At 32.7% G+C, this 19030-nt stretch overlaps 1 protein-coding gene and 1 long non-coding RNA gene across 3 annotated transcripts in view; both read left to right on the top strand.

Moving 5' to 3' along the window:
• The window catches only part of LOC140435580 (uncharacterized), a 334868-nt gene that overhangs the window by 162620 nt on the left and 153218 nt on the right, over positions 1–19030 (top strand). The window lies entirely within an intron of this gene.
• The window catches only part of LOC140436766 (uncharacterized), a 76877-nt gene that overhangs the window by 16069 nt on the left and 41778 nt on the right, over positions 1–19030 (top strand). Inside the window, exons 4-7 of one of the 2 annotated variants that reach the window (XM_072525849.1) lie at positions 6829–6948; positions 7808–7940; positions 11619–11856; positions 18525–18725. In XM_072525849.1, the coding sequence (XP_072381950.1) occupies positions 6829–6948; positions 7808–7940; positions 11619–11856; positions 18525–18725 (692 nt within the window). The remainder of the gene's footprint in view (positions 1–6828; positions 6949–7807; positions 7941–11618; positions 11857–18524; positions 18726–19030) is intronic. The other variant, XM_072525850.1, reaches the window with a different exon arrangement.

Here is a 19030-nt window from a genome sequence, read left to right as displayed (position 1 = left end):
GGTCCATTTGGAGAAGAAAAAATAAATAAAAAATTTAGCCAACGAGGAATTTGAAATCAATAATCGATTACTGTATATGCAAAGAAAACTCCACAATAAAGGTTAATAACGTTAGAGTTCATCGAAAAGCAGAATGTGGATCTGATCACCATTTGCTTAAAGCGTCACTACTATTTACATTTAAAGGAAGCCAACGACAAAATGAAAACGAAAGTTCAATGATACTGCAAGACATTTCAACAAAGAGATATAATCTACAAGGTTTTGAAAATGAGTCTACCCAGTTTCTGTATCGAATGAGGGTGAATCTGAAATTGCACGATGTTTGTTACTCCTCACCAATTAATACGTACAACGAAATTATGAAAGCTCTTGACGAAGCTGCAATGGAAGCTATTGGAGAAGTGGATAGCAAAAAAAATAGAAATGAATGGTGGAATAAAGGAATAGAAGATCTTGTGAGGAAGAAGAAGAATATGTATAACAAATGGCTAGCAACAAAGGACCCTTACTATCAACAACAGTACAACAGCTTAAACAAAGAAGTAAAAAAAGAGGTAAATAAAGCCAAAAATGAGATGTGGAATAAAGCCTGCGATAACGTAGAAAATTTTATGGGTACAGTAAGAAGTAAAGAAGCCTGGAAAACAATTAGAGGTAGTAGAACAGATAGAAAAGAATGCAGTAGGTTAACTCTAATAGCCCCAGAATTATGGGTCGAATATTATGAACAAATGCTGACAGAAGATCGAACAGAATTCCAAGATATTGGCTAAAAAAAATATGATATTTCCTACCGCGAAGAAACTGAAATAACACCAGAAGAAATTAAAAAACACGCCAACGCTATGAAAAATGGAAAGGCTCCAGGACCGGGGGGAGTACCTATTGAACTGATTAAATATGGCCCTGACAAACTATTTCAGCTATTGGCTTATACTTTTAATTTATTCCTGAGAGGAGAAGAGCTACCCCCAGAATGGAAAACTGCATATATCAGCAATCTATACAAAAATAAAGGCAACAGAAAAGATTGTAAGAACTACCGAGGGCTTAGTGTAACTAACTCAATCTGTAGAGTCTACGGGAAGATAATTAAAAGCCGAATTGAAGATTGCTGGGAAGACGCTGAAAATCAGAGTGGCTTTCGTACTGGTCATTCTTGTACAGACAATGTGTTCTGCCTAAAACAAACAATAGAAAAGCGTTTGGAACATAATATGGAGACACACATGGTATTTATTGATCTTCAAAAAGCGTATGACATTGTCCCATTAGCCAAGCTATGGCAGGTGCTAGAAGACAAGAATATTCCACCGATTTACATTAATGCTGTAAGGGAGTTGTACGATGATATGACGAGTGTAATAAAGATTGGACAAAAAGTGACAAAAAAGATAAAAGTGACCAAAGGACTTCGCCAAGGCTGCTGCATTGCACCTACACTCTTTAAGATTTATTTGGAGTGGGTTTTGGATATTTGGAAAAGAAAATGTGAACCTATGGGTGTTAAAATTGGAGACCATACACTGTACAGCTTGCATTTTGCTGATGACCAAGTAATACTTGCAGAAGATCAAGATGATATCCACTACATGTTACGAAAAATAGATGAAGAATATACTAAGTGGGGCTTATCAATTAATCCATCAAAAACAGAGTACGTAGTAGTGGGAGGTGAAGGAAAGCACTTAGAACTAGGAAGCAAACAAATTCAAAATACTGATAGCTATAAATATCTCGGTGTAAACATTACAAACAATGGTCGGAATACAAAAGAAATAGCTACTAGAATTGGTCAAGGAAATTCAGCAATACGTCAACTGAATAGAATACTTTGGAATAACCACATCACCCGAAACACAAAAATTAGGATATACAAAAGTATCATAGAAAGCATTGCTACATATGGTTCAGAGCTTTGGGTAATAAATAAAAATGACGCATCCAAAATAAAAGCAATGGAAATGAATTATTGGAGAAGATGTTGCCAACTCACTAGAAGAGATAGAGTCAGGAATACTGAAATCAGAGAGCGTATGGGCATAGACATTGACGTCCTGGAAACTATAGAATGCAAAAGGCTGAAATGGTATGGCCATGTAGAAAAGATGAATGATCAACGATGGCCAAAGAGAATGTTACAGTGGATCCCCACCAACCGCAGGAAAAAGGTAAGACCAAGAAGATCGTGGAGACAAGAAGTAAAAGATGCAATGGAAGATAGGGGTCTACAAGTAGATGACTGGAACGATCGCAAGCGTTGGAAGCTAGGTTGCGAGAAACGGCGGCAGCTGTAATAAACTCGTTATATATATAAGATATATATATATATATATATATATATATATATATATATATATATATATATATAAAAATATTTTCCCTTTTATAAATATTTTTGTCGAATGGCGATCAAAGTATGGGACCATTTATTTATCTATTAATAAGTATTGACTGATATTGACTGAAAACGTCATTTTTTAAAAAACTTTTGTTCAACAGGTCAATCATTGGACGAACTTTTGCAAATTTGTCTTGTTTATCTAGCTGATCGTTATCTGCAAGATGTATGTTCTTCTTTATTTCAAAAAATCTATTTCGAGACATTGCATTCTTCACAAACTGAACTCACTTATCCTCATCGGAAGACCAGTAAAGTTTTACACGTGGAAGAGTGTGATACCCGCTCAAATCTATTCTATTCATCTAATAGAATATTTTTTTGAAATTTATTTGAAATAATAGATTACAGATTATCTTCATTGAACATTTCCCTAAAATAGTTCAGTACCGACTTTTCATACAACTCAACTATTTTTTTTATGCGATTTTCTTCATTCGAATTGTATAATCAATGGGTTTTCTGCACCACGTTACGTTTTCGACTCGAGCTATTTACACATTACACGATTTACACTTATCTTTTCTAACTCGCCTTCTTTATTTATATTTGTTATTTCAAATCGACTGGTCCAACGAAGACTGTAGTAACTCATTTTTTATGTAATTGAGATAATTATAATAATGTATTTACACTGTTACCAAAATTCATTAATCTATTAAATGGATGTTTTTATAGCATTAAGTGATACTTTTAATAATGATCTTACAAGGGTAAAACAGATTTAAGACAGAAATGGCCATAAGTGACTTTTGAATGAGTTACTATAGTTTTCGATGGAGATATTTTTAAAGTAATAAATACCAGAATTATTTGTTTCTTAACTTTATTTATATAAAATGCTACATTTTGAAGAAGCTACTGATATAATTTGCAGTTTTATATTTTAATTCAATTTTCCTCATCCGACTCTTCTTCGCTCTCAACTGAATCAACTTCGAGCTCGACTTTAGGAGGTACATAACTCTTTGAATTAAGATTTTTATAAAATCCATGGTACATTGTGGGTATTTTGCCGGTATTACACAGCCACAGTAATCCGTTTAGCTTTTTTTCTTCAATTGGTAATGGTGCATCATACAGTTTCGGTGGAAATTTGATAGTAGTGGAAGGCCGTCCTCTGCATTTTCGATTTAATTTTATGTCACAACCTCTAAAACCATCATCGAATTCGTATTTAAACATTATAGAATTTTGGTGTTCATGCGAAAATTTTATTTCTCGTATTTTGCTAACTTTTATTGATTTCTTTTCGTTGTCAAGTTTCCAATTCTCGGTATCAGTCAGTTTTTTAAAATTAAAAAAATTATCTTGGGACATTTCCGTAACATCATAAACTCTTCTTGTAGTTTTAGCCATTCTAATTAATGTAACCCACTGTTCTGGCACATATATAACCGATTGCATTTTCTTTGCATTTTCGATAACAGCATGCATACTGTCACCCTCGTTCTGAGTGTGGCCTTTTTCCAGAAATCTGTAGTTTCTGATAACTTCTTTGTTTTTCATATGGGACTCATATTGTTCGAGCAATTTTGCTTTTTCAGCATCACTAGCCATATTAAAAACAGAACAAACAGTACACTGGTTCTTTTTTGGTTTAAAGAACCCAATATTGAACTGTTCATTGAAAATATCTCTATACTGGCGTGACGTGGCAGCTGTAGTGATGTTATTTTTTTCGCAATGCTCGTTGTACAATCGGTACATTTTCTGGATAGTTAGTCCTTCTTCAAGGTACATCTTCATCGTATTCTTACGGGTATAATGGGAAGGTACCACAGGAAACTGATTTATGTGATTTTTTACGTTGTCTATAAGTTCTGGTGATAGTTTATGTGGTCTGTTAGTGTGCTTTCCACGTTTATCTTCCTCTAATGATCCACCATCTTTCAGTTTCCTTAATGCTGTAGTGATCCAAGTTTCTGAAATGTTAAGGGTTTCCAAAAACATAGTTTTGCAAACACGTTGTTTTTCATTGCGAATGTAGAAGTAATATTCTCGAGAGTAATTTCTTCGAGACCGTTGTTCTGCAGTAATAGTTACTTGTTTTTTGGCAACCTGTCTCACACGACGAGCAATAAAATCCCACTTTCTCGTATGATCTTTTAACTTGCACCCATCTGTCTTCCTTTAATTTGAATACCTTTTCGATTTTCATGTTCAAGTCCCAGGTTTAGACTTGTTTTAGATTTTTCATCCGCCCACTTACTAACGTCTCTAATTCTTTTCCTACTTACTCTCTCTATATTGCCTCTGCTTCTTCTCTTTCTATTTGTGGTTGCTTCAGTTATATTCCTATTAGGTTCAATTATTACTTCAGGGATGTTTTTGTCTTCTGTCGGAATGTAATCTGGGTCAGTATCAGAGTCTGCATGAAATGGTTCCTCATCGCTTTCCTTCTCAATTATTTCATTTTCATTCCTATTGGCTTTATTCTCTTCTAAGCTTACTAAAATGAAACAAAAATGAGGTAAATGCCTACGTAATATTTTTTCATGCGGAATTTAAACCAACCTGTAGAACATTCAGGATTAATATCAGTCTCGTGGTCACCAGGATCCTCATTCGCCTTTTTGTATTTGCTTTCTTCTACAATACTTTCAGCAATATGTTTACCATAAAAAAAAGTAGGTTTTTACTTTGCTGTTATTATTTTAAATAAAGTTTATTATAAATTCACCTTCAAAAGAACGATAAGAAATATCCGTTTCAGTGTTTTTATACGCTTTCTTAGCCAATTCCAATATTAACTCACTTCTGGAACACATTATGGCAATTATAACAAAACTAAACTTTTGAACATAACCTTAAACTAACGCAGAATACCGTAGTAACTCATGTTACGATACCTATGCTATCGCCTCAGATAACAACGAAGACTATTGTAACTCAAGATACGATGATTTTCTACGGTTGTTTTTCATAAATCGGAGATACTATAAAACTCTTACACGTAATATTGGTTGCATAACTACGTTTACTGAGATACGATTCTTTCCTGGGGAAGATATCATTATGTTTTATTGTTTTGCTCTCGTAACTCAAAAAGTGGAAAATTTGAGTTACTACAGTCTTCGTTGGACCAGTCGAAATGTTCTAGGCACATCTTTCGGCAAACTTTTATATTACCCATGACATCCCCATCTGTATTTTCCTCATCTATTAGATTATGAACTTGGAGGTATTAAACAAACATCTATCTTATCATCTACATCCACATTTTTAACAATAGCTCAGAGCTTTTTCATAATCAAGGGCCTTTTAGTATCATCCTTATACTTTTTATAACCCTGAACACATTGACCAGCTTAGTAATTTTCACGTTATCTGAAAATATAACAGGATAACAATTGTTGTCGACTATTACTGAATACTACTGTTTAGATACTATCCTTACCAAATAAAAACGACGTTTGATATACCGAGCATATGCAAGACTAAATAAAAAACACCACATGTTTATAAGAGTCAGGTTTACACAAGAAATTAGTCAATTCTATGTATTATACTTATTGTCCCATGGTTGCGTTAACGCAACACTACAAGCCCTAACAACTAAATGTTCTGACAAATGAAAATTTATTGAAAACGTCTATCTTCACGATCTTTCTTATCGAAACAAAGAACGAGATCAATAATACATTAAACTCCATCACTAATAACAAAATGTTGAAATGAATCTAGCTGAATCTAGCCGCAAATGTCACCATGAAATAAAATATTTCGGTTTGGCAGTGTTGGGGTGTTTTTATAATGGATATGTTGTATGCTTCAAATATAAATAGAGAAAGCTTTTAAAAGTACATTTTGATTATACTATTTTATGAATTCTGCAAATTTTAATTTATAGGAAACAATAACGAGTAAATATTTGTCTCTTTCGAGATTAATTGCTAACATCTGTTGTAATCTGGCAACTTATGATTTGACGATTACCAAATCTTGTCTAAAGCTTTATATTTCAGTCATATATTCAGAAATAAACAATATCACAACTGTCAAATTTCAAGGAATGTTTGCAGATAATGCATGCGCCAGAAGAAATTTCTTTTAACTAATAATTTTTTGTTGTACTCCTTGAGTATATTTAAAGGAAAATTAAATTAGCAGAATTTTCACCAAGTATTTTCTAAAATTTTATAACATATTCATTTTTTTTGTTTCACATTATCAAAGGATCTGTAAATTTTTTGTAAAGGAGTTTTTGTGTAAATATAATTCATAGTATCTTTTTTATAATTTCCGCAAATAATTTTTTTCCTCAAAAGTGTATCTGTATTCTTCTTAACTTTAGTTTTTTCGGTCAGTTAAAGTGATTTTTTATTTTATTTTCACCTCTTCTGTGCATGAAATATGCTTAAAATAATTAGTAGATGTCAAATTTCAAAAACATTTGTTATATTAAAAATTGTTGGTTTTAGTTATGCAACAAATCATTTACAAAAAATAGCCATCTTGTAAGGCATTTATCTACTCATGGCATAGAGGATGAAGATAAAATGAAAGCCCTAAGGACGTTTTCAGATACTAAATCAAAAAAGGTAAATGTTTAATAAATCTATGATAGAAATTAAACTCTTTTGTCTATTACTTCTTTACAATCAAACAGAAATATACAGATTTTACCAAAAGTATGGAAACGCCTAATTATTTCTTAAATAGTCCGAATTATACAAAAACAGGGATACACGTATTTTGCAATATGAAGATTTGATGTTTGTAACTTTATCGTCTCAATAAATTTTTTGATTCAAAGTATTTACAACTAAATTTGAACATGTTTACTGCATTAAAAGTTTACTACATTGCTGAATTAGTGTCTACCTCATTCAAATGTCGTCCGTTCTTAATTTGACAGTATCCTAAATGATGTCAGAATGCGTCTATTACATTTCTCCATGTTTCTCTAGAAATTAAATATGAATTCATCGATAATTGTTTGCTTAGCTCTGCAACACTTGCTGGTTTAGTTTTATAAATTTCACTTTTTAAGTATCCTAAGCAGATTTAGTTTAAACTGTGCCTAGAAGGCAACTACTATGTCTATCTTCATGCCATTACACATAAATCATGTATGTGCTTAAATTATGTACCTTATGTTTAAAATAAAGCTCAAATTTTATGACTAGTATAAGGATAAACTTCACCACTGGTATATTGTAAACATTTATTGGTATGAACAGGTTTTTAGGTTGACATTCTGCATAAAACTGTTAACGAACTGTTTTCTGAAGGCTTGCATTTAAAAAAATTATTATTTTCTGAAAATGTGGCATTTATTTATTATTTTAAATAAATTAATTAATATTTGTAATTTAATACGGTTCTCGTCAGTTTATAGAAAATGTTCCCATTTGAGAACCGTTTTAATAACACTAATAGTGCATCTATTTAATGTAGATTATGGAATGTGACTATTGTGACAGAAAATTCAAATATAGGAAAAGTTTCTTACACCATATGCGTCAAGAACACGGAATGGAAGAAATGGACAGTGATACTGACAAGAAGAATAAATCTGATTCCAAAGATGGTAAGTTGTTTTATACATATAATTTAAACACATTAAAAATCCTACATTTACATATTTATGTGAAAGTAGGACTATGGCATAAGAAACTAATTTTTGTAGTAAATAAAATTCAATCATTCTAGACATATAAACCACTGAATACAGCACACAATAATGTAAAACATTTTATGCAACAGATTACAAAGTACATTTTCAAGTCTACAACAATATTGACAAATATTTAGTTATAAGATATACACAGAGATGAGTGTCTTAAGAACCGAAAAAATAACGCAAAAGATAGAAAACATAATACGTTGTGAAATAAAAAGAGATAAAACTAGTAGACGTGGGAAATTATCGATAAAAACCTATAATTTACATTACATTACATTAGGACTATCGATAGTTTACCACCTTTAGACGTTAGCTTATGAGCTAGTTGACTTCAGTCATAATATACATATGACGTCGAACATTAACATTTTTTTAAATTTCGCATAAGTAAAAACTAATTGCAAGGCAATAAAGCAAATATAAGTAAAAAAAGATTAATTAGTACTTAGTAATTTTTTAATCCAAAATTCAATTATTGATCAAGAATAATTTCTACTATGATTTGAGACGTCGCATACACTCTTGTCAATACAGAATTATCGTAGCTTTAGCTTGGTGGTTCACTTCACACGTTGGTACTTTCACCCGGACGCTCAGGGTTCGAATCCCATATGAAATTTTTTTTGTAATTAAATACTAAAATTTGAAATTATGCAGATATCGTTAGCTTTGAATCACTAAACATTTAAGTCAGTCTTTATTAGAATTGTTTAAAGTAAAACACGATGAAAAACGAATGTCGTACTTTCGAGAATAAAGTAAAAATTGTACAAAAATAAAAAGTTTTAAATAAATGTATTTACAAAAAATGATTAAATAATAATATTTGAACACAATAATTGTTTTCGGTCAGAACGTAACTTTTAGTTTAGTAAAATATTTTATTTGAGTTATTTTTATTATTAGTTTAATTTATAATAAAAATGACTACTAATTAATGTTTTTTACTAGCAATTGTCTTAATGTGGGATTCGAACCCTGACCGTTTGTGTGGATGTTAACCACTAAACCACCAAGCTACGATAATTCTATATTGACAAGAGTGTATTCGACGTCTTAAATCATAGTAGAAATTATTCATGATCGATAATTTAATTTTGGATTAAATTTACTAAATTACTACTAATTAAACTGTTTTTAGTTACATTTGCTTTATTGGCTTAATTCAATCAGTTTTTACTTTATTCGAAATTAAACGCCAAATTGTTTGACGTCAAACGCATAATATTATGACTGAAGTCAAATAGCTAAGCTAACGTGCGAAACTATCGTTAGTCCTAATGTAATGCAATGTAAATTATAAGTTTCTATCGATAATTTCCCATTTCTACTAGTTTCATCTCTTTTTATTTCACAACTTTTTATGATTTCTATCTTTTGTGTTATTTTGTCGGTCTTTAAGACACTTATCCCTGTAGATAGAAATAAGAAAACAACAGCCTAATTCACTGTGACATTTGTAGATCTTTTGTACTTTTCTTTATCATCAAAGCTCCTTATCTAGCCGGCCCACTTGATGGGTTTTCACAACCTCGAGAGTTGTCTCTGCATATAGTCTAATGCTTCCAGTTTTTTCCTTTCCATTTCTTGATACCACTGGCATGACACATGGAACACAGTCTCCTCATCCTCTAGACAGAACCAGCAAAACGTGTCTTCTGCCAAATTCATATGACCCCAATGCTTTTTAGAGCGTAGTGTCAAATTAGCAGTCCTACTATTATCCTAATAACTTATTGGTTTGACTGAGTAGGTTTTATTTTAGGTAGATTTTATAAATGGGGCTGAATTTTCTTTGATAATCTCTTTAACTTGCATTTTTCTTGATTTTTTGCATTTCTGCACCTTTGGATAGACATATTATGCACCTTTGTGTTAGTGGTTGTTCTTTTCTGTGTGCTAGCAGTCCTAAGAAGTGTTTTGGACCAACTATTGGAATGTATGCTCATCGAACGAGTCTTCTTTTTGCCCCTGTAACGACTACCACCTGGTATCAAAACTATTGTTAACCTATTTTGACTTCAAAACTGAGTAATGACTTTCAAATAGTCCCACACAATCTTTGACTCAACCTGTACTGAACTGAGTGCCTTTAGGGCTGCTTGATTTTATGTGTGAACAATTGTGCTGTTCTCTGCCTGCCTTCTATGAGATCCATAGCCTAACTTGTATATCAGGAACTTCCTACTAAAATACTGTCGCATATACGAAATTCAGCGGGACATCGGGCTTTGGTCTCGTTGTATTCCAGCCCCTGTACTTATGTTCATTTTGGAACCATCTGTAGTAAGTGTTTGTAAACTGAATTTATAAACATCTTCATCATCATCATCTTGGTGCTACAGCCCTTAGAGGGCCTCGACCTTCCCAAGCTTTCTACGCCATTCTATTCTGTCCCTCGCTTGCATTTTCCAGTTGCCGACTCCGATCTTCTCGGCATCTTGTGTTACCCCGTCCATCCACCTCAGCTTTGGTCTACCCCGTCTTCTCATTCCCACGGGTTGCGCTGTTAGAATCTTTTTTATCATGTTTGACTCAGGGGCCCGGGCTACATGTCCTGCCCACTGCAGGCGGTTTCGCTTAATTATAGTGGTAATATCTTTACCACCAAACGTATGTTTGCAGATATTCTGCAGTTCAAAGTTATATCTACGCCTCCATATTCCGTTCTCACAGACCGCTCCGAATATCTTGCGTAGCACCTTTCTATCAAAAATGTATAGAGCGGATTCATCTGTTTTCGTTAGCGTCCATGCCTCTGATCCATATGTGAGAACGGGGACTATCAGTGTTCTATACAGCCTTATACGAGTTTTTTGAGACAGACGTTTGTTAGCTAAGTACTTTGATAGACCATGATAACACCTGTTTGCAATTATTATTCGCCTTTTTATAAACATCTACAGTTTTAAAATTTCAAAACAATATAAAATGTATTTCTTATTACAATCAATTATGGTTTATTCTCTCCTCTTTCTAATCTCTCTCTCTCTCTCTCTCTCTCTCTCTATATATATATATATATATATATATAATATATATATATATATATATATATATATATATATATATATATATATATATATATATATATATATATATATATATATATATTGTTATGATCCGAAAATGTAGAGGCTTATAAATTATAAAAATTTGCTGTTTCTACATTTAGAGTGAATTTTGTATATGTAATATGTTCTATTTCATTGAATACTAAATTAAAAGTAAAAAAAAAATTAGGGATTGGTGACGCCCCACTACTCTTCAGCAATATCTTCGATTTTTTGTACCGGATAGCTAAAGATGCTTAATAAATTTTCTAAAAAATTGTACTAAATCTGCATCTATACCCGGTTGTTGATATTGTAGATTAGTTAAAATTTGCTGCGTTGCAAGATGTATTGACTGTATGTTCATTTATTAGATTTCCAACCCTGTAGATATATATATGAAAATATATCTAATAGATACCAGTGACCACATTTCATTTGTATGTATAAAAATGATAGTGAGCTCTAATTTATCCATAAATTGTTTTATATAATTAATAAAATGGCATTAATTGAATTCTACTTAAAGGTGAGGACGGTATTTCAACAAAACGTGAAATTAGATTGGATGAGCTTAATATTGACGAGACTAAACAAGAAGAAGATGATGGCGAAGCTGGTATTCCTGATGCCGAAAATGTATTTGTTAAGAAAGCCCGTAGTAAAAATCAAGTATGTCATGTTTGTGGGGCCTCCTTTTCTAGAGTAAATCATCTTACAAGACACATGACATTACATCGTGCCGTTTTGGTTCATCAGTGTGACAGGTAAAAAGATTTTTAGGTAGATATTATATATAATTTAATTTATTAGCAGACTTTCCCTATTTTACTATGATAATGTATCAAATTTATAAGTATCGACATTTTTCAAGATTTACAAAGACCAAATTTGATATAGCAATCTTTTTTCGTCTGCTTTAGTCATTTAGCCAGTTACAACAGAGCATTTGAATATAAAAAATGTATTTACAACCTAAAAAGGTAGGGCGATAACATATCTCTCAAATTTGACTATCAAATTTAAGAAAAGATTTCTTCTTTTTGAAGTTATATACATAGGTGTGAATCAACGATTTTAATTTTAAACCTCATTATTGTGGTTAAATATTTCCCAGAAATAGTATAATTTTTGAACCAGTATCCTTTTCAGAGGAAAGATTTAATTCGGATATATCGAGTAGATGAAGAATTACAGAATTTTTGTTATGCTTATATATTTTTTGTATCTTTTTTAAATGTGACATGTGCGTCTAATTACAAGGCATATCGAAGTACCACTGTCTGGCTTTTTTGACTATATTATCTTCATGTACATTATCCTTGATACCTCTATGAGCCTTACCATCCTGCATCCTATGGCTCAACAGCCCAATTCGAGGCCTACCCTCCCACAGTAAACCTCTACCACCTTCATTAAGGTCTGTAGTCATTCTTCTCCACGATCGCCTGCCAAGGGGATTTCTGGCGTTTTCTTCCATATGAGCTTTTATCTGTAGAAACTTAACATTTCTATTGGTTTTATACATTTCATATAGTACTTTCTTTATCATTCATATCTGGAAAATTGAAAGACTTAATCACCTGCAAAATAGAGAATAAATAACTATTGAGATTTCCGATTTTTTGAAATAAAACTAAGTCAATAGCTTATAATTTTTCCATAGTCTTGGAAGGACATCTAGTTCTCTTTATGGCTTGGAATGCATAAATCCCAAATCAGCATAAATCATTTGAAAATACCTTCATTTTCCACAAACAAATTTCTGTAATTTGTTTTATGGAGAGTGGTTATATGCACCAGAAGGCATGAATATCAGTGTTTTCTCTTAAAAGTCTGTTCTTCATTCACACTATGACATGTTTCGGATTATACTGGATAGTGGTAGAAATGGAAAACAGACTTGGAACTGTAACGGTGACCTTCTAATACCTTTTTGTTCATTGATAATTAAGTCGTTATTTTTAATGCGATTAATTTTTAATATTTCAAGTAAATTTTTTACATTTTTGAAATTTCTGTATGTAAAATTTGAAAGTTATAGATAAATTTATGGTTTTCTGTAATTAAATGGTTCGCAATATATGGAATTGGTTTATTCATAGATAAAACTAGTTCTACAGTACATGGCCAAATTATTAGGTCAAGCAAGGAAAGATTTACTATATGAAGTTATTTCTCTCATGATTATGAAGAAATTTGAAACAATTACTGTTTAATTTTTTTTGTGAATATTAACTCATTAAGTAATAAAACTGTGCTAAAAAGTCTATCTGTGCTAGAAGAGCTTGAACACGTCGAGGCATGCTCTCGGTACAGGCTTGAATAGTTTCCTGGAGGTGTGGATTATGATTCCATTCATATATGAGTGTTTCAAGTAACTCTTATTAGTAATGTTTTTTTTTTTTCGAAATCTCCCTTTTCAGTAGTTCCCACCCATTCTTAATAGCGTTCATATCAGGCGAGTTGCCTGGCCAGTCAAGAACTTTTTTATTTTAAATAATCTGAAATACATACTCTTAGCCTTGTAGCAAGGGGCACCATCGTGCATAAATATGGGTTCAACTTCTCCAGGAAACTATTCCTGCAGCTGTGGCAAAAGTCTCTTCTCGAGTACTTTCCGGTACTGGTCTTGTCACATCGTGTTTTCCACCGCATAGAGATGGCCTGTACCTTTGCCGGATACCACAGACCAGACCATGAGTGACGGTGGGCGTTTGATGGTGGTCACAATGCATTCGGGCTTGTATTTCTCGTTAGACCGCCTCCGAACAAAGTTCGTTTTTTCTGTCAAAACTTGAAAAACGGATTCGTTCGAGAAGCAGACCTGAAGTCAACAAAATGTTAAACAAATGCTCATGTTTTATTAATTTTCATATTGATATTCAAGCAAAACAACACAAATATGTCTTTTTCCAGTCTTCCACTGTCCAGTTTTTGTTCAGTCCATCTAATTTACTTACCGTTGCACGTCATTATCATTGACAGAGATCGAATTTGACATAGTTGCCAAAGTATTAAAAAATCCTGAATCGATTTTAAATCAAATAGGTCACATAATTATTGCAAAAGTGGATTATACAACAAAACAAATTAAATTTTAATGTAAATAAATAGGAACAAAACAAGAGTTAAAAAATAATATTGTTAACAATTTAAGCCGCTTGTATGCGTCGTATAAAGATGTAAAATGGAATACTTAAGCAAAAACAACATTTTTTTCATTACTTATTTATATCTCTTTACAACGACTATTTACATTCTTACGTGACATTTTTGAAATAAAACACACTAATTTTGTTCTAAAAAGAACAGATTTTATTAAATAGGTAAAAATATAAAACAAGAGGTATTCACTCTAAAATTCATAATAATAAAGTACAAAAAGTGTCAACACCGTAACTGTCAAATAAGTGTTACCAATTTATGCCAAAATATCACCTTTCTTCGATTACAGTTACAGTGTGTTCCGAACAAATTAATGTTCTTCATAAAAACGCCTTATAATAGGGGAGAGTGTTGTACCTTGGGTCAATTTTTAGTTTTTATTTTTTTCTAAATCCTAAAATTATATATTTGCAAAGTTTATCCAATGTATTAGTTACTTTGTCTATTTGGCTACATGCTTTCTTTTTATTGACACATTTTAAGCTTAGTGGTTAGTTAAAAAATATATTTTAGCAGGCCCTTGCATGTTGACCCAAGGTACAAACTGGTAATGTACCTTGGACCAGCATATATTGTACCTTGGACCAGCATTATATTGTACCTTGGGTCAGTTATAAAAAAAATAGAACAAATCTTGAAATGTTTTATTGAATATCTTAAAATAATCAGAACATTATGATTAACTAATGATTAATTTAGTAAATAAAAACTTGACATTATATCCGCTAAATTTAACATTAAATTTCAGGTGCGCATCGTGACGTGCAGTTCCGCTTATTTTGTGCGGTTGTGGAAGTTTACGTACAATATCATTGCGTAAAAAATCATAAGTCTCGGTTGAGTCGTTTATAAACTTATTGGAATCTAGAATTCTACGTAAATATCTAAGTTCATTATTAATTCCACTGTTCAGTATCTCGGCAACATAATAAACAAAAGATTTCTTCCCTGCCACTTTCACTAAAACAAAGTCTCCTTTTTTAATCTCGTTATTTTCAGATAAGTCATATATTTTTTGGTCATTTAATAATTCTTCTTCTCTAGTTACCAAGTTCTCAAATGTACCTCCATCACTTGAACTTGATTCACTATCATACTTAGCAGCTCTCTTTGGCACATTTTGTATATCTTCTGTCGCTATTTGCTTTGTAACTGCCTGCACTTTCTCAAATGATACCGTCTTTCCCTTTTTAAGCGTAGCTATTTCATCTTTCTCTGGAGTATCGGTAAGTATTCGTGACTTTCCTCTTGCTCTTCCTAACTTCTTTTTGCGAACAGGTGCCTTTGGATAGGGTCGCAACATTTCAGGTGTAATAGAACTTCCTGAAGTTCTGAATGGAGTAGAGACTTCCTGAATGGAGTAGAGACTTCCATTTCATTAACTGTAGTTTTAGTTTTTTCCCCGTTCTGTTCAACATTGACTTGCTCGCGACTGTCAGTAAGCTGGTTTAAAGGACGATCAGTTACATACGAAGACAGAAACTCATTATCTTCAAAAATGTTTTCATTGACGGGATAGAGACCGCTCACCTCAAATCCTTTCTGGATATTAGATGTAGTAAATGCTTTTGGAAATGCCTTACCTGCAAGTTCGGCTATATCGTAAATCGTAATAGAGGGTGCATAATCATCCACTCACTACAGGCAGTATTATAGTAAGTTTTCATCGGTCCAAAAACTGTTCGATCGAGCGGTTGCATTTTGTGGCTGGTGTGGGGATGAAACGTTATCGGTAGAATTCCATTCTTCTTACAGAAATTAATGACACTTACATTCACGTGGCTATCGTGATTATCCAAAAGTAATATAACTGGATTTTCAACTGTTGGTTTCACATGATTTTTAAAGTGTTGTAGGTATTCCAAAAACAATATTTCGTTTGACCAGCCGGACGAATTTGCACCTCCTATAGTTCCAACTGGACAACCTTTTAGCATGTGAGGCTTAAAATTAACCCTCGGAAATATCATCATTGCCGGAATATGATTTCCGATTGCATTTATTGAGGCTATCAAGGTTACATTTTGACCTCGCTCTCCACTTGTCATTTGACCTAATTGTTTTATTCCCTTAGGTCCTACAATTTTTGGTGGTACATGGACAGTCGTTAACCCTGTCTCGTCACAATTCCAAATTTTTTCTGGGGAAAAATCTCCACGAGACAAAGCTTCTTTGTAGTTCTTAAAAAAGGAAGATATATTTGTTTTATTGAAGGATGTTGATCTGGCCAAACTTGTAGGTTCTGGTTTACGAAGTGATAAATCTTCATGTCTTCTAAGAAACTGCCTCAGCCATTCCTTGCCAGCTATCTTTTTTTGGTCCCAAGAAGGCGGATAAGACTTGTTATTTGCAGTTGCATACTGGTATGCTAAAGTACGAACTTCCATTTTCGTCAAACCATAGTGGAGGCGTGCAGCAGTGAGAAGATATATTTTTAACTCAGCTTCCTCTTCTTTATTAAAAACTTGTTTTACATTATTGGCAGCAACATAAGAAAATTCTGAAGCCCCCGACTGCCTGAAGGATTTTACGTGCCTGATCAGCGTGGTTTTTGATGTTATAGCAGTTTGCTGCTTCCCTAATTGATAATTCACCACTTATGCATTTATTTGCGGCTGCAGTTAAATCCTGGGCATTTAAATGTGGTCTTTTGATACCCACTTTACTTCTCGGCATTTTAAAATGACTATCTGAAACAATAATAAAAGGTTTTTTTGGTAACAGACACACCAATTAATTTAAATAAAAGTCAAAATAATGTTAATTCGCAATAAGATTGTACCTTGGTCCGGTCCAAGGTACACGACCTACCGGTGACCCAAGGTACACAACGTAACAATTTCAGCTGTTTTTTGTTTTCTAATATTAGGTTATGCGTTTAGACAAAAAATACATTCATGATTATCAAGCGTAAATATATATTGTCCATTACAGATAATAATAAAATATATATATTTACGCGGATTAAATTAATTTGAAGCGGATTTTAACAGATAACAAAAGAGGTAAATAATTTACTTACGATCAAACAAAACACAAAACGCTCTGCAAGTCACCACGCTGCAATTTGTTGATAAGTGTATTTAGATGCCATCTACCGCTGATATTATTAAACCACTAATTCAACCAAATCGAAGAGAAATCTGCAGTGGGTAAGAAAGAAAGTCAACTGACCCGAGGTACAACCCGGTCCGAGGTACAACACTCTCCCCTACATTTATACAAATTAAATGACACATATTATTGTGTATTTCTTTAAGTTAACATTAATAGAAATCTTTAAATATTATTTCTACGCGTATATAATAAAATATGTCTGGTGGCTGTAACGCCAGTGTACTCGGCAAAGTGATTCCAAAAAAGAACACACCTACCGCCTAAATATTTCGTGTTGGTATCATGTGACCTCACGGACTATGACGCGGATGACGTGCAACGGTAAGTAAATTAGATGAAGTATATTTTTGTGCCATCCTAGCCTCAGTAAGATTTGGCTTTCCATCTGGTGTCACTGGCAGTTTGTTTTCGACGAACTGTTCTTTCTGAAACGCAAATTCCTTCATCTTTTATCTCCTGGGTAAGTATTCTCAGTATTTTTCTGTTTTCTAGACAAATATCTCTTTATTTTTTTATCAGTCCTAGGAGGACTCTTTCGCCTTGGATCCAATCTGATTCCAGACGCAATTTTCTGTTTTATATTCCTTACAGAACTTTTGGATCCTCCTACCATTGCTGCTATTTCATAGAGTCATTTGGTTAGCTTTTAGGAGATCATATATCTGACCTGTTTCTGGTGACAAATCAGCGTTTTTCCCCATCTAAAAATGTATAATACCATTAATTATACCAATAACAGCACTGTATATGTTTATAATCTAAAACATAATAATAAAACAGGATAAATCACTCACCTCTGCAGTAAAATTTCAGGTCACAACCGTTTAAAACTCAAATGTATATGTATATGTAAAACACAGTATATGAAGTTATAAAATGAACACTACTTGACAGGACGTAATGCTGGCTAGAGATGATGGATAGGTCGGTGTTGCTAAAAGTTAAAATAGTAAAATAATGTTACCATACTATGTTAAATATTGCTATGCAAAAAAATAACATTCTTGGTGAATTTGGCCAGCTACTGTATGTTCAGTTATCTATTTTTTTCACACTTACTATATCGACTAGGGAACCTATAAATTTATCTATTTGTAGTTTTTACTCATACAAATTATCACACCATTTGAAAACATGTTTTATATTTCAGATGTGAAAAGGCATTTGCTACCGAAGAACATCTAAAAGTGCATATCGAAGAAGAGCACATCAACAAACCTTATGTTTGCACTGTGTGCAATAAGCCATTCAGCAGAGGTGAACATTTAATCAGACATCTAAAGGTCCACCAAAGCACTACAGATAAAGATGCCAATTTGAAGTGTTCTATTTGTGAAACAACATTTACAAGGTAATTCCTAATTATTGTGTAACCATTGAATGACCCATCGGAAACGGTGGGTGCCAATGGGTAACAATATAACTACATACATTAAAAAATGCCACAATATTCTAAAGTAGGTACAATGTCATAACGTCATAAGGTTTCGTTTATATAAAATAGATCGAAAAATAAAGCTAGGAGCAACAGTATCTTGTTTGAATTTCTAAGAACTGATATTAATGTAAAACAATTGTTTATTGTAATTGTAATTGAAAAAAAAAACTTGACAAAAATTTATTTTTCATTAATAATAAAATCCACTGATATGGTTG

The sequence above is a fragment of the Diabrotica undecimpunctata genome, chromosome 3, assembly GCF_040954645.1.
Source record: "Diabrotica undecimpunctata isolate CICGRU chromosome 3, icDiaUnde3, whole genome shotgun sequence".
NCBI lineage: Eukaryota > Metazoa > Arthropoda > Insecta > Coleoptera > Chrysomelidae > Diabrotica > Diabrotica undecimpunctata.
This window is presented reverse-complemented; position numbering and strand designations above follow the sequence as displayed.